At 50.9% G+C, this 21467-nt stretch overlaps 2 protein-coding genes across 2 annotated transcripts in view; one reads left to right on the top strand and one right to left on the bottom strand.

Moving 5' to 3' along the window:
• ADAMTS14 (ADAM metallopeptidase with thrombospondin type 1 motif 14) overlaps positions 1 to 13498 on the top strand; it is a 31699-nt gene extending 18201 nt beyond the window's left edge. Inside the window, 16 exon segments of the mRNA XM_030453198.1 lie at positions 3509 to 3614; positions 3760 to 3903; positions 5047 to 5179; positions 5299 to 5412; positions 6671 to 6819; positions 7007 to 7182; positions 7575 to 7708; positions 7880 to 8003; positions 8122 to 8205; positions 8709 to 8872; positions 9560 to 9725; positions 10962 to 11094; positions 11195 to 11402; positions 12118 to 12247; positions 12696 to 12800; positions 13185 to 13498. Of these exon segments, the coding sequence (XP_030309058.1) occupies positions 3509 to 3614; positions 3760 to 3903; positions 5047 to 5179; positions 5299 to 5412; positions 6671 to 6819; positions 7007 to 7182; positions 7575 to 7708; positions 7880 to 8003; positions 8122 to 8205; positions 8709 to 8872; positions 9560 to 9725; positions 10962 to 11094; positions 11195 to 11402; positions 12118 to 12247; positions 12696 to 12800; positions 13185 to 13498 (2384 nt within the window).
• A 2202-nt stretch (positions 13499 to 15700) lies between these two features.
• Positions 15701 to 19363, bottom strand: LOC115598518 (steroidogenic acute regulatory protein, mitochondrial-like). Its single transcript, XM_030453197.1, has 5 exons — positions 19345 to 19363; positions 18808 to 18900; positions 16960 to 17095; positions 16293 to 16452; positions 15701 to 15718 (listed from the first exon to the last, which is right to left on the bottom strand). Exons 1-5 carry the CDS (start codon positions 19361 to 19363, stop codon positions 15701 to 15703), a joined length of 426 nt encoding a protein of 141 aa, XP_030309057.1.
• Positions 19364 to 21467: the final 2104 nt, after the last annotated feature.

Genomic DNA, 21467 nt, shown 5'->3' with positions numbered 1-21467 from the left:
ATACCAGGTTTTATTTCATTTTTCTAAACCCTCACAGTCAAAGTGACTGTGTCTAAGTGCGTTGGTGAGAGGACCTTTTCTGGCCTGTTGACAGAAGGGGTAGAACTGTCTGGACTCCTTGGTGGGAAGGAGCTGTGAGATGTATGGAGTAGCACTGCTATAGGCATGCTTGTTCCACTGCCTTCCTGTTTTCCCTGTGGATCTGGCTCTCTGCTTCTTGCACATCTCTGGATTGGATGTTTGCTTTCTGCAAAAGTCCCCATGGCTGCCGTGTTTCTCCCTGGCTGTGCTGCATGGCAGAAGGTGTGGGTGTGCGTCACCCATTGGGACCTGACCTGTTTTTGGGCTGCTGGAATAGTAACACTTGGCCTACGCCTGCCCCACTCTTCCTCAAAATGACATCATTTCAGTTCCCTATCATCCCTCTTCAGCTCAGGGCTAGGACCAGACCATGGCACTTCCAGTACTTACTTATGGCTTATTTTCACTGGTGTATCTAAGCAGGTTGCTGAGGTGATGGCAAATTCCTGCTGGCTTCTTCTCAGCCTGGAGAAGAGAAGGCTCCAAGTGGACCTTAGAGCACCTTCCACTTCAGGTGAAGGGGCTACAGGAAAGCTTGGAAGGGACTCCTTACAAGAGCACGGAGTGATGGGATGAGGGCAATGGTTTCAGGCTGAAAAAAGAGATTTAGGTTAGACTATAAAAGGGAATGTTTTGCTTTGAGGGTGGTGAGACACTGGCCCAGGTTACCCAGAGAAGCTGTGGTTGCTCTACCCCTGAGTTGTTCAAGGCCAGGTTGGACAAGTCTTGGAGCAACCTGGTCTACTGGGCGGTGTTCTTGCCCATGGCAAGGGAGTTGGAACTAGATGTTTTTTTTAAGGTCTCCTCCAACTCAAATCAGCCTTGGATTCTATGGTTCCTTAGCCACTACTCTAGGGTGTATGTGCTGATTCAAAAGCATCTGCCCTGCTCTTACATACTTCAAAGCTGAGCAGAGGTGGTCCTGCCCCTAAGACCACAACTCCTAACAGCCAAAACAGCCTATATCAACAAGATGAGTGAAAGGAAGCCTTTGAGGATGAAGTCCTTCAAGTCACAGGGACCTGGTAATGGAACCTAAATGTCAAACCTATGATGTCTCATCTCTCCTTACAGTTGTGCGCCCAATTAGCAACTGAGACAGGCCTCCATCTGGCTTTTAGCCTAGGCTAGTTCCCTGCTGGCAAGACAACCATGCTCCATCACTGCATCCCCACCAAACATAGCTCATACCTATGCCTCTGTCATGTCGCCTGGCCAGTAAACCAGAACAACATACTGGTTAAACTGGAGGCAAGTCCTTAAGAGGCTGGTTTGCAAAACTTCCCAGTGCTGGCAACAGCATCTCATGATGGAACAGGAGTAGTCATGGTCAAGGTGGAGAAATTTCAGAAAACTGATGCAATTGTCACTTTGGGAATGGAGGGAAGCTGGAAGGTGGGAAGGGAAGGGCCAGGTGGGGGAGTCTTTTCCTTAGCTTTCATTTGTTGCCCTGTCCTAACCTATGGTTGCCCTTTGAGCAGGCTGCTGACCCATGTAGAAGGTCAGAGAGGCTGAAAGCAGGTGGGAAAAGTCCATCAAGGAGAAAAAAGTGATCTGGAGGAAGCAAGAGACTTGCTGGTGTCATGCTGGTGTGGTGAGGATGCAAAGGTGTGGAAAGCCTTCCTGAAATCCCATCTTTCCATATTCTTTTGTCCCACCCCCGATCCAGACATCCCAAGCCTCTTCTTTTGGGAATGTGTCCCATTTTAACTCTAGACAAAACAGGTATTTTAGTTTGTCTGTTGGAGTAAGCCTTGTTGCTCACTTGCATGTGGAGAAGAGAAAATGTTCCCGCCATAAATAAAACTCCAAATGTGTTTATTGAAGCTGCTTTGAGGAGACCCTTGTCATTGTAGAGGTTTCTCTGAGGTTATTATCAGTTCTTTGAAAATTGAATGAAAACTGGGAATTCAGATCATCTTTGTTTTGTTTGGTTTTTTATTCAGCATTTTGGGTTCACAGGACTTCTCCTTCACTTGGAGCATTGGCAGAAATGCATCCATCACTTTCCATGAAAAAATGCTGCAGTGAGGCCTTCGAAGGCTCCTGTCTGGGCTTGGTTTGAAAAATTAAATTATTATGAAGGGAGAAGTTCCTTTGCAAGTTCCAGTGCAGATGGACACCTGGGAAGGTCTCCCCTCAGTTGATAAAAAGAAATATTGAGGGAAAAGCTGCCCCAAGCCCACTTGCTTTTGCCTTCTGTCTGAGATGATGGTAACTTCTGGGTTCCCAGTGGTGCAGCTGCCGCAGCTTTGCCTTGAATCCTTTGTTCAGTTTTGGCCCCCCTCTACAAGAAGGATATTGAGGGAATGGAGTGTGTCCAGAGAAGGGCAGCAGAGCTGGGGAAGGGTCTGGGGCACAAGTGTTATGAGGAGTGGCTGAGGGAACTGGGGGTGTTCAGCCTGGAGAGAAGGAGGCTGAGGGGGAGACAGCTCCCTGAAAGGAGGTTGGAGTGAGGGCTTGGGGGTGATATCTGTATCTCCTCCCAGGTTGCTAGTGATAGGATGAGAGGAAATGGCCTCAGGTTGTGCCAGGGGGGTTTTATGTTGGATATTAGGAACACTTTTTTTCATTCAAAAGCCTGCCAGGCCCTGGCATAGGTTGCCCAGGGTGTTGGTGGAGTCACCATCCCTGGAAGGATTTAAAAGCCATATAGATGTTGTGGTGAGGGTCATGGTTTAATGGGCACAGTGATGTTGGGTTTATGATTGGACTCGATGATCTTAGAGGTCTTTTCCAACCTTAATCCCATCCACTTGTGTGGCCACAAAGTCCATTACTGTTGAATTTAGGGCTGAGCTATGAGAAACATATACATTTTTTCCTTTAATCTCATGTCCTTGGCCAGCTGTGTGAGGCCAGGACCACTCGAAAATTCAGCTAACTTCCTCCTTTTCCTTGATGCCAAAAAGGGTCAGTCTTCACAAAAAAAAACCCAAAAAAGAAGGGAGATGAATTCTAAAGAGTGCCAAGGAATTAACTGAATTTGGCAGAAAAAATGTGAGGAAAAAAAATAAAATAAGTGGAAATGGAGGTGAGGGATTGCTGAACAGGCAGGGGACGGCTGCCCCACTGCTGCTGCACTTGATTGAGGGCTGGGGGTGGGGGGTGCATGGCTGGGGCCCCCCATAGCCTGTGGAGAGGGAGTCCAAAGTTTTGGCAGGGCTCTGAGGGAGACCTTGTACCTGTCCTTCCTCTCTATTTCTTCTTTATTTCTTTGTAATAAAGAGGAACATGGGAGAGGCCATTTCAGGGTGGGAGGAGGCTCCTCCTCTTTGTTTTCTTCTCCAGCTGCAACAAAGCCAGGCTTTGGTTTTTGTTTGATTTGTCATTTAATTATTTATTTATTTATTTAATACCCCTCCCTCCCTCAAAGGTTTTTTCTCTCCTCTCTTCTTCTCCCCTCCCTTTCTCTCTCCCCCCCCAGGCTACGCACCAGTGACAGGGATGTGCCACCCTCTGCGCAGCTGCACGCTCAACCACGAAGATGGCTTCTCCTCAGCCTTCGTCATTGCCCACGAGACCGGCCACGTGTAAGTCACAGCGGGCAGACCCAGCTGCCCCCTTCGGAGGGAAGGGAAGGACGAGTGTGGGTGGTGCACCTGAATTGGCAAAAAGGGACTTCCCGCCAGTGCCAGTCCCCCAGGAACCTACCTTCACGCTGGCCTTTCCCACCAGGTTGGGCATGGAGCATGATGGCCAGGGCAACCGCTGCGCTGATGAGACCAGCATGGGGAGCATCATGGCGCCGCTGGTCCAGGCTGCCTTCCACCGGTACCACTGGTCCCGCTGCAGCAAGCAGGAGCTGAACCGCTACATCCGGTGGGTCCATTTGAACCAGGAGTGGGATGTTCTCCCTTCAGATGGCAACCTGGTCTAGTGGGAGGTGTCTCTGCCCATGTTCAGCATTCCGAGGATGGAGCTTGGAGCAACTTGGCCTGGTGGGAGGTGTCCCTGGCCATGCAGGGGGGTTGGAACTAAATGGTCCCTTCCAACCCAAACCATTCTGTGGCTGCTTCTTTTAGCCAGAAGAGCAAAAATTGGTCCTTGAGAGTTTATTTTTTCTTTTTCGTCTCCTAACAGCTTAATTCTTTGCATGAGACTGAACTGGTTTTGGACTGCAGAAGCTGGAGACAAGTTAGCAGGCTGATCAAAACTGGAGATGTCAACAGAGAAATAGTTTACAGAAGATTTCTGCTGGTGGACCCCAGCTTTGGGCAGGCTGTGTGGTTTAGCATTTAGACTATAAAGTACTGAGTGCTGCCTGAAAAAAACCCACAAAAAACATGTACGAACAGGCAGTGTCTTTCTGGGCCTTGGGGCCAAGAAGGGTAGCAGGAAAACTACTTAGAGCTGGTGTTATTGTTTCTGTTGGACGTGGGGGGGAAGCTTCTAGCAGCTTCTTACAGAAGTCACCCCTGTAGCCACCTCTTGCTATCAAAGCCTAGCTGTACAAACTCAGTAAAACCATTGGTTTGGGAGGGACCTTGAAGATCATCTTGTTCCAACCACCCTGCAAGGTTCCAACCTCCTGAGCAAGGACACCTCCCACTAGACCTGGTTTCCTCCAAGCGCCATCCAACCTGGCCTAGAACACTGTCAGGGATGAGGCAGACGCAGCTGTTCTGGGCCATCTGTGCCGATGTCTCAACACTCTCACTATAAAGAATTTATACCAAATATCCAACCTAAATCTCCACTCTTTCAGTTTGAAACTGTTCCCCTTGTCCCATCATGCCATGCCCTTGTAAGAAGTCTTTTCTCCAGCTTTCCTGTAGCCCCTTCATGTACTGGAAGGTGCTCTGAGGTCTCCCTAGAGCCTACTCTTCAGACTGAACATGTTTCTCCATATATGATACTTCTTCCTAATGGAATCTGGCAAGAGGTCTGGAGGTGGGGGAAGGGGTGAAGGAGGGAAGTCCTCCATGTCTGACTCTGCTTTGCCTTCACCCTGCATCTCTGCAGCTCCTACGACTGCCTGCTGGATGACCCTTTTGAGCACCAGTGGCCCACTTTGCCCAAGCTGCCAGGCATTAACTACTCTATGGATGAGCAGTGCCGCTTTGACTTTGGTGTGGGCTACAAAACCTGCACAGCGGTGAGTATGGACCTGGTACTAGTGGCCACGTTGCCCCAGTGGGGACCCCTGGCCAGGAGCCACCACCCCATCAGGGTGTCCCTGCTGCCGTCCCAGCCCAGCTCTTCTGTGCTTCTCAGTTCCGCACCTTCGACCCCTGCAAGCAGCTGTGGTGCAGCCACCCTGACAACCCCTACTTCTGCAAGACCAAGAAGGGACCACCCTTGGATGGGACTGAGTGCTCTCCAGGCAAGGTAAGGGGCTGGCCTTGCCTATCTCCTCCTTTGGGACACAGTGACACCCACAAGAGCAGCAGGCAGTGTGTGCCCGTTTTTGGTCTGGAGTTGCTCCTTATTTTTCCTGGTTTGTGCTCAGGTAAGGACTTGGTTTTAATTCTGTGCCTGCTTCTGCAGAGAGGCAGGATTTGATTTGTCACCTGGCAAAAGAGCAATGACATCACTGTATATCCAACTTGATGATGTCATCAGGCTTTTACTTCAGGCTCTGTTAGCACGGTATGGGAATGTGGGTGCTTCTGGTCCATCTAGGTTATGGCTGTCTCTTTACCGGAGGAGGGATGAGCATAAAGTATCCAACAACATGTGATAAAGTTCCTTATATTTCCCAGCAATTCCTCTGAAAGTGCTGCCTCCTCCAGTGCTCTGGTGACAGCTGGCCGCAAACTTCTCAAATTGCACTTTATTGAGATGTGTGAAGATGGGTCGCATGCAGTGCTGGTGGGTGACTCCAGGGGACTGCAACATCTGAACTGGAAGGTCCTTCCTTTAGGCCCTTTGAGAACCTTCTCTGCATCTTCCATACTGGCCACTGAAAGGGCCACTGGATTTTGCTCAGGGCTGGAGTTAAACTCCAGGTCTGGGTGTCCATGGGAAGACACTGCAGCTTCGTGCCAGATTTTGTTTACCAAAGTCTTGCTACTTGTGCTTTTTGTTTTGATTCATTCCCCCTTTGCCAGTGGGGAGACATCTCCAGGGCTCATCTAGGTGTAGCTCAGTGCCTGGCCCAGGATCTACATGGGTAGGGAGAGGCCATTCTTAACTGGAGAGAGAAAACCAGTTCAGGAGCTCAAAAAATCTGGTGTTAAGGAAAGAAAACCCTAGGCAGTTGTTTTGCAGAGGGTTCTTTGCGTGCCCCAGGCTTTAGTTTTTGAGGATGTTTCTGGTGCTGCAGGCTCTTCTAACCACATCCAAAGCACAGAGGTGTTGGGAGCCTGCCTGGCTTGTCTGGGTCAGTTGTGAATTGATGGGACTTGCTTGTCCTACACCCAGCCTGGAGGGCAGTCCTGCTGCTGCATGCTCAGGGACCATTCCTTGTCCTGCTGCCAATGGGAGGGACATGGTCAAGGGGATGAAGAACACCTTCCTCCTGTGCTTTGTGAACTGTGAGCTGGTTTTGCAGTGCTGTGGGTGCAGGAGGGCTCGCTGCCGGTGCCTAGAGCTTTGGAAAAAGCAGGTGTGGAGCTTACTCCCCCTCTTTTTCCCTCTCTTCCAGTGGTGCTTCAAGGGTCACTGCATCTGGAAGACATCAGAGCAGCCTTACAGCCAGGATGGTGGTTGGAGCTCCTGGTCCAAGTTTGGCTCGTGCTCCAGGACCTGTGGGGGAGGTGTGCGCTCACGCAGCCGGAGCTGTGACAGTCCCCTGTACGTTTGACCCCCACTTCCTTCCTCTGAACCGGGGCTAAACTTGAAGTGGCCAAGAGCCACACAGTCGCTTTCTCCGTGGGGAAGGGATGAGGACATCTGTTCCTGTGCCAGTGCCCACCTCCATTGTGTTTGAAGATCATCCCCCTCCCCAAAGCTCTTTTAAGTCATTGTTCTTATTTTCCAGCCCAGCATATGGGGGGCACCACTGCCCGGGAGCCACCTATGAGTACCAAGTATGCAATGTTGAGGAGTGCCCAGGGCCCTACCAGGATTTCCGTGCCCAGCAGTGCTCCAAGCGCAACTCCTACTACACCCACCAGAACAGCAAGCACACCTGGCTGCCCTACGAGCATCATGATGGTGAGCAGCACGGGCACTGGAGCCAAATTACCTTCTCTCTTAGAGTAAACTGTGCTTGTGGCCATCACTCTAGGATGGAGATGGTGCCAGGTGCGCAGACGCTGGGTTGTGGAAAGCTCCTGAGATGGAAACTAGAGTTGCAATAAGCCAACATCAATCAGCCTAGTCTTGAAAATGAACCTCTTGTGCTTGTCCTCAGGTGTCACATAGAGAAACCCAGATATTGTTCTGGTTGCTGCTGTTTTGAAGCGCAGCAGAGGTGGGCAGAAAAGATCAGAATAAAGCTTTTGCTCAGGATTGCAAGCTGAGATGGGTTTCTGTCTTCAGTCACCCTCATGTATTTCCAACAATCCCCCTTTTTTTAACTGTCTTTGCTTTTTCCTCTGCTGCAGATGCACAGAAGTGTGAGCTGATTTGCCAGTCTGAGGGGACGGGGGCTGTGGTGTTCATGAACCAGGTTGTTCACGACGGTACCCGCTGCAGCTACCGAGACCCCTACAGCATCTGTGTCCGGGGCGAGTGTGTGGTGAGGAGCTGGTCCCTGCTGTCCCTGTCCTGTGCCTGTCCAGGACACACCTTGGGCATCCCCCCTTGAGCTGCTCCCCCCTTGCCCCTCCCTGATCCTGTATGGGCCATGGGGATGGTGGGGTGATGGGATGTGACCACCTACTTGTCTTCTCTCCCCCACGGGTGACAGCACGTCGGCTGTGACAAGGAGGTTGGCTCCCTGAAGCAGGATGACAAGTGTGGGGTCTGTGGGGGAGACAACTCCCACTGCCGAACAGTGAAGGGCACTTTGGCCAAGACCCCCAAGCAGCCAGGTGAGCTGGAGGGGTTTGGGATAGTGCCTTTGGGCAGGATCAGATGGATTCACACCTTGACAAGTGTCAAGTAAACCCTCTCTTTCTCTTCTCTCTGTCTTTCCTCCCTCCCTTTCAGCCAGTGTTTTAAAGATGTTTGAGATACCAGCTGGGGCGAGGCACCTTCAGATAGAAGAGATGGAGCCAGCATCCCACAGCATCAGTGAGTGTGCTGGAGTTTGCCTCTCCCTTCACCCACTGCCTCTTCCTCAGCTTTAGTCTGACAATTCACAGAATCACAGTGTGGTTTGGGTTGGAAGGTACCTTTTAAAGTCAGCTGCAAGGGACATCACGTTGCTCAGAGCCCCATCCAACCTGGCTGTGAACACTTCCAGAGAGGGGGCAGCCACAGCTTCCCTGGGCAACTTGGGCCAGGGCCTCACCACCCTCATCGTAAAGAATTTCTTCCTAATGTCTAACCTACATCTCACCTCTTTTAGTTTACAATCATCACCCCTTCTCCTGTCACTACGGGCCCTCTTAAAATGTTTGTCTGCGTTTTTCTTGTAAGCTTCTTGATTGAAAGGCTGCAACAAGGTCTCTCTGGAGCTTTCTCCAGGATGAACAATAACAGCTCCCACCCAAAGAGTCTTAATTGGGTCATTCCCATCCTTCAAGGGCATTGGTCAGAGGAAATCACATTGAAACACCTCCCTTCCCCTCCAGCTGTTAAGAACCAAGCCACAGGTGACTTCGTCCTGAAGGCTAAGGGCAAAGAAGCCAAAAGCCGAGTGTTCATTGAGATGGGCTTGGAGTGGGAATACACCATTGAGCATGGCAAGGAGAGCCTGAAAACCAGTGGTCCTCTGCATGAGGCCATCAGTGTTTTGGTAAGCCTGACTGATGCATCCTTGGGGGGGGGGGTGTTGGGGGCCACCATCACCCAGAAGGACAAGAGAATGAAGGTGATTTGAGATGGGGTGTAGGAGGTGATGGAAGGATTTTGGTAGATAAAGGGCATAGGCATAAGACCCAGGGAAATGAAGTAGCCAAGTGGAAGAGCTGTGTGCAAGAATGGTGTAAAGACATAGGGCTTAGATGTTTGCCTTTGAGTCCAACTGCATTTTGCTCCGTGAAGCAATTGCTGGTGACTTCGTGTCTCATTTTAGTTATCCTGGTGTTGGGGGGGAATTAGGGATTGGGTTCCCTTGGCACCTGGGAAGGGTAGATGTGTACTTCCATCCATTCCTGTAGCCAGGGCTGGCTTTGGGCATAGACTGTGGTCCTGCAGCTCAGAGAAAAACTCAGGAACATGTCACCCAGGGTGTGAGTTGGAATATTTGGGCAGTGTTTTTCTCCCCAAGTGGAGAGGTACATTCCTGAAGGATGGACTGTGTGTTCAGAGCCCACCTGATCATGTAGGAGGTAGCACTGGGGTTTGTTTCTCCTACTCTTGTATGTACGATACCATGAGGTCAATTTTTTTCAGTTTGATGGCCTTCTTTTCTCTTAACTCTCCCATAGCATCATTCCTTTCTCTCCTTCCCCCTCTCCTTTTGTCCTCTCTCTGTCTGCAGGTCATCCCTCAGGAGGAGGAGGCAAGGAGCAGCCTGATGTACCGGTACATCATCCACGAGGATCTGCTGCCCATGATAGGAAACAACGACGTTCTGCTCGAGGAGATGGATTCTTACGAGTGGGCCCTCAAGAGCTGGTCTCAGTGCTCCAAGGCGTGTGGAGGAGGTAGCTTTCCCTTCTTAGCAGTCTAGGGAGAGTTCTTGGGTGTGTTAGACAACACTGCCTGAGCCATTTGGGCATCTCTGGTTTGGAAAGGTGGAGATGCTGGCGCCCTGGAGTGTCCTCTTGGGTGCTCCCTTAGCCCTGCTTCAGTCCGCTCTGAAGGAAGTGGGGCTTATTTTGGCACATTACAGCAGCGCTGTGGCTGGGCTTGCCATGTGCTGCTTTTTATTCCACTCATCTGGAGAAATGAAGCCAAATCCATAGCTTGCTAAGTGCTCTTGGCTGTGTCTCCCACAGGAAGTTCAGATCTCTTGACCCAGGTTTTTGAGGGAGCAGCTTGGGAGAGGGATGGGGGAAGGATTATTTGTGCTTTAGCCAAGCAGTGTGCCCAGGTGCCCAAGAAGGCCAACAGCATCCTAGCTTGTATCAGGAATAGTGTGGCCAGCAGGACTAAAGCAGGGATTGTCCCCCTGCACTCTGAACTGTTGAGGCCACATCCCAAATCCTGGCGTCAGTTCTGGGCCCCTCATGACAAGAAGGTCATTGAGGGACTGCAGCATGTCACGGGCAACAGAGCTGGGAAAGGGTCTGGAGCACAAGAGTTACAAGGAGTGGCTGAGGGAGCTGTGGGTGTTCTGCCTGGAGAAAATGGGGCTGAGGGGGAGACCTTCTTGCCCTCTACAACTCCCTCAAAGGAGGTTGGAGCAAGGAGGGGTTGGTCTCTTCTCCCAGGTACCAAGCAATAAAAGGAGAGGAAACAGCCTCAAGTTGTGCCAGGGGAGGCTTAGATTGGATATTAAGAAAATTTTTTTCCCCAAAAGGATAGTCAGGCCCTGATACAGGCTTCCCAGGGCAGTGGTGGAATCACCATCCCTGGAGGGATTTGAAAGATGTGTAGATGTGGTGCTGAGGGACAAGGTTTGGTGGTGGCCTTAGAAGAGTTAGGATAATGGTTGCTCTCTAAAATTTTAAAGTGTTTTTCCAATCAAAATGATTCCATGATTCTGTGCTTTGCCCCTTTCAGAGTGTGCACGCCACGGCAGCCTGGCTGACCCCAGGACCCTGGAGGTGGGGCTGTGCAGCACCCATGTGGGGTGTTCAGCACCTCTGCAAGCCTGGGTGAAGGATCTGCTTGGGTCCAGCTGACACCTGAGAGCAGATGTCCTAGTAGGGATGCAGGAGAGGAGTTGGGTGGGACACCCACACCCCCCGCTTCACCATCCACCCTCTTCCCCTCAGGCATCCAGTACACCAAGTACGGCTGCCGACGGAAAAGCGACAACCGGATGGTCCACAGGAACTTCTGTGACAACAGCAAGAAGCCAAAGCCCATCCGGCGGCGCTGTAACCTCCAGGAGTGCTCTCAGCCAAGGTGGGTCCTTCCTGCCTGGCCCCAGGTGCCTCGTTTCCTCCACAAAGGGAACCCAGATTGCTCCCTATCACCTCTAACACTTTTATTCCCCTTCTGGCAGCTGGGTGGCTGAGGAGTGGGGTGCGTGCAGCAGGTCCTGCGGGAAGCTGGGGGTGCAGGTGCGGGGGGTGCAGTGCCTGCAGCGCCTGCAGAATGGCACCAACCGTACCCTGCACCCCAAATACTGCCCGGGGCAGCGGCCTGAGACCCGCAGGCCCTGCAGCCGCCTGCCCTGCCCTGCACAGTGGAGGACGGGAGCCTGGTCTGAGGTGAGCTGGGGGGGAGGTGAGGAGGGATCTGGAGGGAGGAGTGGAGTGGCTCAGTGTGAGGGTGAGCTTGTGGTGGATGCTTGACTCATCGGGGTGGAAATCAGGGTGAGAGGGACAATGATCCATCTCTGGTCACAAGTGGTGTTCCCCAGGGCTCAGTGTTGGGGCCAGGTCTCTTTATTGGTGATCTGGATGAAGGGATTGAGTGCACCCTCAGTCATTTTGCAGACAGCACCAAGTTGGGAGGGAGTGTTGATCTGCTTGAGGGTAGCAGGGCTCTGCATAGGGTCCTGGAGAGGCTGGATTGATGGGTTGAGGGCAGATGTATGATGTTCAACAAGGCCAAGTGCCAGGTCCTGTACTTGGGTCACATCAACCCCAGGCAATGCTCCAGGCTTGGGGAAGAGTGGCTGCAAAGTACCCAAAAGAAAAAGGTCAGGGGGTGCTGGCTGAGCAATGGTGAAGCCACATCTCAAATCCTGGGGTCAGTTCTGGGAAGGACATTGAGGGGCTGGAGCATGTCCGGAGAAGGGAACAGAGCTGGGGAAAGGGCTGGAACACAAGTGTTATGAGTGGTTGAGGGAAGGAAGGGTGCTTAGCCTGGAGAAAAGGGGGCTGAGAGGAGCTGTTTTTGCTCTCAAATGCTCCTCTGGGGTGGCTGTGGGGGTGTGTTGGTTCCCCTTCCCCATCACTGATGTCTGTCTGTCTGTCACAGTGCTCGTCCAGCTGCGGGGAGGGTGTCCAGCAGCGCCAGGTTGTTTGCAAAGGTAGTGAGAGTGGCAATGGGCACTGTGAGGGTGACAAGCCAGAGGCCATCCGGGGCTGCCACGTGGCTGTCTGCCCAGGTGAGAGGAGGAGGAGGAGGTGGTGGCATCTGGGGTGTGGTCCCTGCTTACCATGACAGCCCTATAAACCCATCTCAGCTTCAGGGGGGATGCCTGCAAAGGAGGTTGTGTTGAATATCATCCCTGATGCTGGTGGCAGAAAAAGTGTTAAATACCACCCAAAATATTGTGTTCTTGGCCCTGATGTTTGCTGTAGGTGGTTTTGGGTTTTATGACCGTTTTGGGGCTGTAATGAGCTGAGGGTATAATGGCAATGGGCATCTTGGGAATGAGTTCATCTTAGGGTTTTTTTTGTGTGCTTGGGCAACTGGGTGCTCTCCAAGGGCTCTCTTTTTTAAGGCAATCCTTTAACACACAAAAGAAATCCCCCACCAAAATAGCCTCTGGAGGTATTCTGAGTGCACCCAAGCTCCTCTGGCAGCTGGGCATCCTGAAGCTCTCTCCACAGGGAAGCTCTCCGGCATTACCACTGACACTGGTGACCATGGTGTGCCTAAAGGACAGCGGGTGCCCCAGGATGGACCCAAAAACCCTGTCAGCAAGATCTCCTCCAGTAAGTGTCCTGGCTCAGCTAAGGGCAGGGAATAACCCTCCTGAGGGCTTCTCTAGCTCCCAGTGGGAACTGCAGGAGGGCTGGAGGTGGGTTGCATGTTCAGCAGGGATTTTCAGGGAGCTTTACCTTCTGCCTCTGCATCCCTGATGGCTCTGCTCAGTTACTATCTTGTGGAGTCTGGGATCTTTAAGCCTCTGCTGCCTCTGGCTGAGGATCTTGATTCATTCCCTGGATTTTCACACCTTGCTCACCTTGACCTTTTTTTGCCACCTTTTTGTCTGAGGGGAGCACTCCATGGTCCTTTGAGACCATCGGAGAAGGCTGCAGGGGCTGGAGTCTGATGCCACCCTCTGTGCTGTCTGACACTGCTCTGTCCCTCTCCAGGGGAGCCATGCTTGGGGGACAAGTCCATCTTCTGCCAGATGGAGGTCCTGGCCCGCTACTGCTCCATCCCTGGCTACAACAAGCTCTGCTGTGAATCCTGTGGCAAGAAAACCTCCTCCCCCAGCCTTCCCCTGGGATCTGCTGCTCCCAGCCCCACTCTGCCTCTCTCTTCTGGTCCCACCACCCCTGGGGATCCCACGCCAGCTCCTCCAGCTGGATCAGCCACCAGCAGTACAGGGTTTCCTGGCAGTGCTGCTTTCCCTGGGGGGCTGCCACCCCCTGGCGAGGCAGGCAGGGGCTTGGCAGCCAGGTAACCCCCCCGGGACCACCACCTCCCTCCTTTTCCTCCCTCCCCTCTTTTTCCTCTCCCTCTCCCCCTCCCTACCTCCAGCGATGGTTTTCATGGGTGGAGCTGCCAGGTTTGGAAATGACCTGATTCTCCTAGAAATTCCTGGGAAAACCACTTTTTTTTTCTCATGCTCTCCCCCAGCTCTTACCCCTACTCCCCCTCCCATATGTGGCCTGGGTTTTTTGACAGCGCCACGGAAAAAAAGGTGAAAAGGAGCCAAAAAACACTGGCAGTGGCTTGGCTGCAGGTAACCCTGCGATGGGCTGCTTCCTTCCTAGGTGCTAAATTTTTTTTGGGGGGGTGCTTTAATGTTGCTTTTTCCTTCTCCTTGCCCCAAGCAGCAACACAAGATATGCTCGAGAGGATGGTCCTGGCTCTGTGGCTGAGCCCTGGAGCTTGGGGGGAGGATGCTAGGAAGCTATGGGACAAGCAGAAGGAGGGCAGTGGCGAAGAGGGAGGGGGAAGAATGTTGGGAAATGCTCAAAATGCTGTCCTGGGGTGGGCTGGAGAGTTTGGGAAGTGTGTCTGGGGGGAGTTGGAGTGTGAAAACCATGGAGCATCAACACCTGTTTTAGGAAAAACTGGGATGAATGGGAAGGCAGGAACTGGTTTTAGGGGCAGTAACAAAGAAAAGATTTTTTTATCTGCATGGGAGGGGGTGCAAGGGAGGAGGGAGGTGATTAATGCCATTAAAAATTATTGTGCCAAGTACTAAACATATGCACAGCACTTTAGGAGCCTGGGGCTGCATGTGGGTTCCATGCCCCTGAGGGGGCTGCTGTGGTTTTTATGCTTTGGGGGGTGATGTGCAGCCCCCTGCCCCAGCTGGGGGCATCCAGCTCCTTGGAGGGTTTGATGGCAGGGAATGGTATGTTCCTATTAGGGGCTGATGGGGAGGAGCACTCCCTTGCCATCCCACAGGAGCAGGTTGGCACCTCTAGGGATGGCGTTTGCAAAGCTCTTAAGTGTTTGAGCTGCTGTTTGAGTTAGTGCTGGGGCAGAGCTTCAAGAAACCTGAGGTGGGGGCATCTCAGAGGATCTCTTCTCATTTTTCAAGCCTCTGCGAGCCTGATGGGGCTGAGGTTAGGAATGGTATGTGCTGGAATCAGAATAAATGGAGGCCCCAGAGCATTTCTGATGTTTTTAAGTGTTTTTAAGTGCAGCCCTCTCTCTTCTCCATTCCCCTGGAGTTACCCAAGGGCACAAAAAGGGCTGAATAGATGTTAAGTGGGTGGTTTATGCATCCTCCTGCCCTGGATCACCTCTGAGGCAAGGCTGGATGAGCATCTACTAAAGTTAAAAACCCCTGGGGCTGGAAGCTCCCTCCAGGACAGAGTGATGCCTCCCCAGTCTGTATCAGGGGGTGGGCTAAGGGGTATTGGTCCCCACAGGATGGAGGAGATGCTGGGGTTCTTCCAAGGTAGGATTCACCCCTCGGATGAACTCCTCCATGGCTGTGCCGAAACTTCTATCTTATGCCAAAGATCCCATTTCATTAGGACTGAGCTTGCTTTGCTTTTCCGGGCTTGAATTAAAGCTTTAGACTTTAGGAAGAAATCGATCATGGTAAGGGGTGATGAGACACTGGCCCAGGCTGCCCAGAGAAGCTGTGATTCCCCCATCCCTGGAAGTGTTCAAGGCCAGGTTGAATGGGGCATGGAGCAACCTGGTCTAGTGGGAGGTCTCTAGTTGTTGAAACTAAACAAACCTTAAGGCCTCTTTCAACCCAAGCCATTCCATGATTCTACATGATTCCATGATTCATCCCCCTGCCCAGTTAGAGGCATTGAATAAAACCAAACCCTTCCCCCTGCCCCAAAAATGTGCTGCAGTGTCTCCAGGGTGCAGCTTACGTGTGTGCAGGTGTGAATGCTCACACCTTCCTTCCAGATTCCCAGCTGCAGCCTCCCCCTTCCCCTTCATCTCCCCCCTGTCGGTGCTGCCCTGGGCCTTAGGGCTTTATTGCTTTAAGTATCTTTGTGGTGGTTCTTTGCTTACACCCTGGGGTGGAACTTCTGGGGACCCAGCCCTGGGCTGTTTACTTAAGGGCCAGGTGGAATTCTTTCCAGACTGTGTGTGGAAAGTTGTGGTGTGGGGATGTAGAGATGTGAGGGCAGCAGGGATTTGGTCCTGTGTCTGGGGAGGAGGGGGGGGTGAGGAGGTGCATCTAGTCCCCTACATCTTCCTGGGTGAGGCAAATGCACAAAGTCATTCCTGTGATGGAACCTTGTCCAGTGTTACAACGATGTATAAAGTTTTGTACATACAAGATTCAGAGCTTTTTAACTTTAAATATTTATTAATTTTGTTGAGTTCTGGTGTTCTTTTTTTTGTTTTTTGTTGGTTTTTTTGTTTGTTTTTGAACTCTAACATTATGTAAAAATAAATAAATCCACCTCAAAATCTTCAAAATCTCTTCTTAATGTGTTTTTGTGGGATGTATTTGTGGGATGAGTGTGGGTGCTCGTGTGTGTGTGTAAATACAAGTGTAACCTGGTTGTAGTTGAAAAGGACTCTACACAGCCAGCTACCACCTGTTTATTTTATTACAACCAGCTGCTCCTCTCTACCAGCCAGTTTCACAGAGTAATTTTTGAGATGATTTTTATTCCCCCCCCCCCCCCCCCCCCCTTAAAAAAAGCAAAGACCCATCAGAACCCTGGTAAATATGATTTTTTTGGGGTGCTAGCAACAGCAGCCATGCCAGGCCTTGGCTGGTCAGCCCACAGTGGCATCTCTCAACATCCTTCCCACCTTACCTTCACCTGGCTGAGGGCTGGGTTCCACTGGGGCATTTGCTCCATCCTCTCAAACAGCTCCTGGTACAGCTGAGCCATTGGCACAGCCAGGACCACTTCAGTCCAAAACAGCCTGCCCAGCCTAGGGAGAGTGGCGCTGGACACGGGCCCCCCCACTGTCCTGGAAGAGCAGAAAGTCCACATCAACATTGAACATACACTGGGTTACCTGGCTATTAAATCATCCCAATCCTTTTTTTAATCTCAGCTTGGTTTATAATCAAAAGCTGTTATATCTAAATACCACCATGATTGCTTTATTTATTTTTAATCTTCTTTCTAGCTAAATTAAACAATTTAGCAAACATCTTGGTGAGCAAATGTGGTAAGTAACAACAAAGTCAGAATCCATTGGGTATTTCTGCAGAAAAGCTCCTGGCTTTCCCTAGGAATGCAATGATCTGACTTTCCCCTCCCGAGTCTTCCCTGCTGTCTAACTTTCAGATTTGCTTGGGAACGTGCTTAATGCAGTCTTGCTCAGCAGTGTGTGATTTTGTGTGGGGCATCTCCTGCATCCCTTGGTTTTCCTCCAAGAAAAGATGAAAATCTTTCCTCCAGACTCATTTTTCCACCGAGAGCTTTCCTGGCATGAAGCAGCAAAGGCAAGAGGTGGTGGGGCTCTACCAGCATGGTTTCTGCCTGCCAGATGATGCGCATCCTGCTCAGGGCTTGCTGCAGGGCCCTTTCCCCCTGGGTAATGTAGGGGAGGTCCAGGCTAGAGAATGGGCTGGGGTTGGTATCTCCATTGGGATCCAGGCAGGTGGCTGCAGGAACAAGGCAGGGAAATGGTCAAAGCTCTGCCCTGAGCTGCTGTTGCAACTCCTCAGATGACACTTTGTCTTCCTCTTTCCTACTCCACTCCCTCCTAATTGTCCCCTGCAGATTCCAGTGGTGGTGGGGCCATGATTCCTTTTGTCATGAAGCTATTCAGTCCTTCCCCTGGTATTTTTAGTGTCTCCTCTTAAAAAGTTAAACACAAAACCCAATTGATTTTTACCCTGGAAAGACTCTTTCCACCTGCATGTAGTCAAGGGGCTGGGTGCTTCTGTTCCCCCTAGCATCAAGTGCCTTCAGTTTCTAAAACTGCCAAAATATTTGGGCAAGGAAGCCAGAAGGGATTCTTGACTAAATAAAGGATAGGAGGGACTTCAAGGCTTGTGATTAGGTGTGGTTGGGGCCAATCGGTTTCTTGCTGGAGTGCGAATCAGTCGCTCCACAGCTACAATGCAAGCATTGCAGGCAGCTCCCTGCACATCCCTGTTCCCTGGCAGCTCCAAGGCTGTCGCAGCAGTGTTAGGGAGAATCTATGAATGTGGCTTTAGTGTGACTGGAGTAGCAAGAGAGGTGCCTGTGATTGGCTTTTGGATGCAGCAGAGTAACTGCAGCAGAGGGTAGTGCAGTAAGTAGGAAAAGCTTTGGGAGGGAATGACTTTTTCACCCAAGGCTGATGGAGGTAAGTGTGGTTAGTTGCTACTTCTCAGTGATGTAGTAGGAGGACAACTTTCACTGGAAAACTTCAGCTTTCTTCCCATGGGTTTTGGCCTTGCTGTGCTGGAGGGTTTTATCCCAGCTCTAGAAACTCGTTGGCTGGACTCTGCCAGTTCCCAGATTCAATAGCCCAAACCCTGAGCTTTTCCTCCTGGATTTTCCTGCAGAGATAACCTCCTGGTACAGCTGCCCTGGCTTGCACAGCTGAGCCCCCTTGTAGCATTACAGCTTTCTCCCTCCCTTCTCTATTGCTGGGCAGGTTATAAGAGCAAACACCTGCAAGCTGCTGCTCCTTAGATCACAGATCATTGAGTCCAACCCCCTGCCAGAACCGGGTCACCTACAGGAGGTCACACAGGAACATGTCCAGGTGGGTTTTGAATATCTCCAGAGGAGACTCCACAGTCTCACTGTTCCACTGCTTACTCACACTCTGCTCCAGAGTGACTTCTGCAATAGCATCCAGAGAAGTGCCTGTGAGCATGTCCCACGTCTGCAGGAACGTGGGCTGGAATGAGATCTGGATGGATTTAAAGCTGTGGTTTGGCTGCTGCCATGGAGGGCTGGTCCTGGGGATGGGCCATCCTCTCACATATATTCCCCTCACTTTTGTGCACACTTTCTGGCCTTAGTTTTGTGTCTATGGAGAGCTCTAATAGCCAGGCAGATAATGCTTTATCACCCATTTGGGGAGTGGTGGCTGTGTGGTATCCTTAGAGCTGTACAAGGTGTCCTGGGAATAGGATGACTTAGAGAGGAGAAGAAAATACCAGAAATTGCCAATGATTGCAATCTTGGAGGTGTTGCCAATGTTGCAGGAGGCTGGCATTGCTGTGCTAGCCCCTGGCTCAGAGCTGTGTGGGGTCTCTGTGGTTAGCTCTGGTCCATCACCTGCTGCTGCAGACGTCCCAGCAACACCTGGGGCATCATCCTTTGGGCACCTCCACATCTCTGGGGCATCTGAAATACAGACCTAGAAAGCAGGTACCTGGGAGCATGACTTTAAAGGTAATTTTGGCCATGCAGTTCTTGCTGGAGGTGCCTGTGCTATAGGAGCTCTCTCCTCTTCTGAACTGTGTGTCTGGAACAGTTGAGAGGCAAACAGAGAGAAACATAAAAACAAATGGCATTTATTTCTGTACATAACCCCAGCACTCATAGTATCTTCAGATGTGAAACCAGACAAGATTTCTCCCCCCAAATCGGGAAACTCAGTGCTACATTGTCATACTCATAATTAGAAAAAAAAAAGAATTAAAAAAAAAATGCTCAATGCCTCTCCTGCCACAGCAGAGGGGTTTGGGCCTCTCATACCCCCAGGTTTGGGCTGCAGCCACTGGAGGTCACTGCTGATCTGCAGCTCCCTGTGTAAAGCCACTTTGGAAAGAGCACTGTTCCCAGGTTTCTGTTCTGGGCTGTTCTGTCTCCAAACCCCTAGGAGCTGGCTAGTCGGTGGCACCTCTCCTAGGAATCAGACCTGGCATCCCAGTTCTCCCCAGTTACTCCCATCCCCAAGTCCCTTTACTTTCTTGCTGCTTGAACATCCATCCGCAGCTGGGAAAAAAGTATTTGGATGGGACCCGGTAGACTTCAGGGTTCACTGGCTCAGCAGGAAGTATTGATACTTCCAGTAGCAATACAGACTGGTAAAATCCCCACTGGAATATCCTCACCATTTCCAAGGGGACTGGACACACATTTCCAGCTCCAACCATAGCTCCTGGCTCCTTTGGTGGGATGAGCACCATCCTTCAGCACTCATTTAGGGTAATGCCATTGCTCAGTGGTTCACTAAAGCTTGGAGTGAAATCTTTTGGGGTTTCCATACTCCCTGACCATTAATGGCTCCTCACCCACAGGTTACTGCAGGTGGTGAGCAAACCTCACCCGTGTGTGTGTAGGGTGAAACTTGCCTGCTGTAGCTCAGCCATCAGCAATATTATCTTCACCCCACCCCAAGGTGGCATTTTCTGATTTGGACTGTGCAATGCAAACCTCAGCTGAATGCCAAATCTTTGTCTGTAAATCACCTTTAGAGAAGGAGAAGGGGAGAAAGAGACCAATGGGAAAAGTAATGAATGGCAGGTGAGTGCCTCCTGGCTTTGCTTGAGGAGCAAAGGAGGCTGAGAAAGGTTTTGGGTCCAAATAGCTCTCCTCAAACATCTGGCAGACCCAGCATGGGTTTTGCTGGGAATTAAGATTTGTGCAGGTCCAGGGGAAAGGTAGCCACGGGGGTAGATGCAGGAAGAGGTTTTAGCAACTCATCAGTGTGTAAAACACTCTGAATCAGCCCAAATTCTGACTGTGTGACAAAGGGACTGAGAAATAATGAGACCCTCACAGTGAAAGGGTGAGGATGGGGAGCTGGTGGGACCCAGAGTTGCTATCAGGAGCCTGACAGAAAGCTGAGCATAACAGTGAAGGTGAGAAGGGCTCCTTCTCTCCCCAGCCATGCAGGGATCCTCCTGTTCAAACCAGAGGGCAAGTCCCAGGGCAAGTACTCCCCGTGTCCTTAAGGTTCCCTCTGGGTGAGACTGCTCTGTAATCCACAGAGCCTTGGTGCAATGGAAGCCCTGATCTGAAGCACATCTTGCATGGCCTCCAGTCCCTCTGCAGAAGTTAGCAGGAGAAGTTTTCAGCCCCCTGAGGAACCCTCTGGCAGTGCTGTTGTCATCCCCAACAGTGCTCTGGGGGTTTCCAGGAAAAGAGGTGGTCCCTTGCATCCCTGTCTTGTCACCCTGCTGGGGCATTTAGCTCCACACCTCCAGGGCACCCAAAATACAGACCTAGAAAGCAGGTCCCTGGGAGCATGACTATTTGAAAGTAATTATGGCCATGCTGTTCTTGTTGGAAGTTCATGTGTTATAGGAGCTCTGTCTTCCTACCAGTGTGTCTGGAACAGTCAAGAGGCAAACAGGAATAGAAAAACACATGGCATTTATTTCTGTACATAACCCCAGAACTCATAGTTAGTATCTCCAGATGGCAAACCAGACAGGATTCCTTCCTCCAAACCAGTGCAGGAGCACTGCATTGTCAGGCTCCTTATTTTTTTTAAAAAAAGCTCCCTCTTTTTCTTAAAAATCATGTTTTCTCATTTAAAGAAATGCAAAAAAATTTGAAAGGCACATTCTTATCAGGAAGGAATGAAAAAATAATACTGCTTTTTCCTGGCAAGCCTCCTTGCAGCACTGGAGAAATGTTTGGTGGTTGTGGCTGATAACAATCCAACTTCAAGAGGAGAATGCAAAGCAAAGGAATAATATTTACGTGAAGCTAATTGTAATTTTCATAAGCGGTCACCAAAAGAGCCCAAATAGCAGCAGGAAAGGGAAGCTGCTGTCTCTCTTTGTTGCTGGAATCCTGCCTTTTCACAGTGAGGCAATCTTATCTCCATCTGCTGCCTCCATTAGAAGAGAAGGGGAACTGCTGTTCAGGTGATAAGAAAGGCCAGAGGCTTCTCCATTAATATGTAAACTTGGGATCAAAAAGGAAGATGAGAGGCTCTAGGCAGAAATTGATTCTCAATAGGGAGGTTTTGAACCTGCTTACAGCAAAAGGCACAACTGGGATGTGCTGGCTTCTATACAGTGGTGGAAGGGGTTGGACTGGAGATGTGACCCTACTGATTAACTTTTCCAGTTTGGG

Source organism: Calypte anna, chromosome 6, assembly GCF_003957555.1.
Source record: "Calypte anna isolate BGI_N300 chromosome 6, bCalAnn1_v1.p, whole genome shotgun sequence".
In the NCBI taxonomy this organism is placed as follows: Eukaryota; Metazoa; Chordata; class Aves; order Apodiformes; family Trochilidae; genus Calypte; species Calypte anna.
Note: the sequence above shows the minus strand (reverse complement) of the source record. Positions and strands in the feature narration are given on the sequence as shown.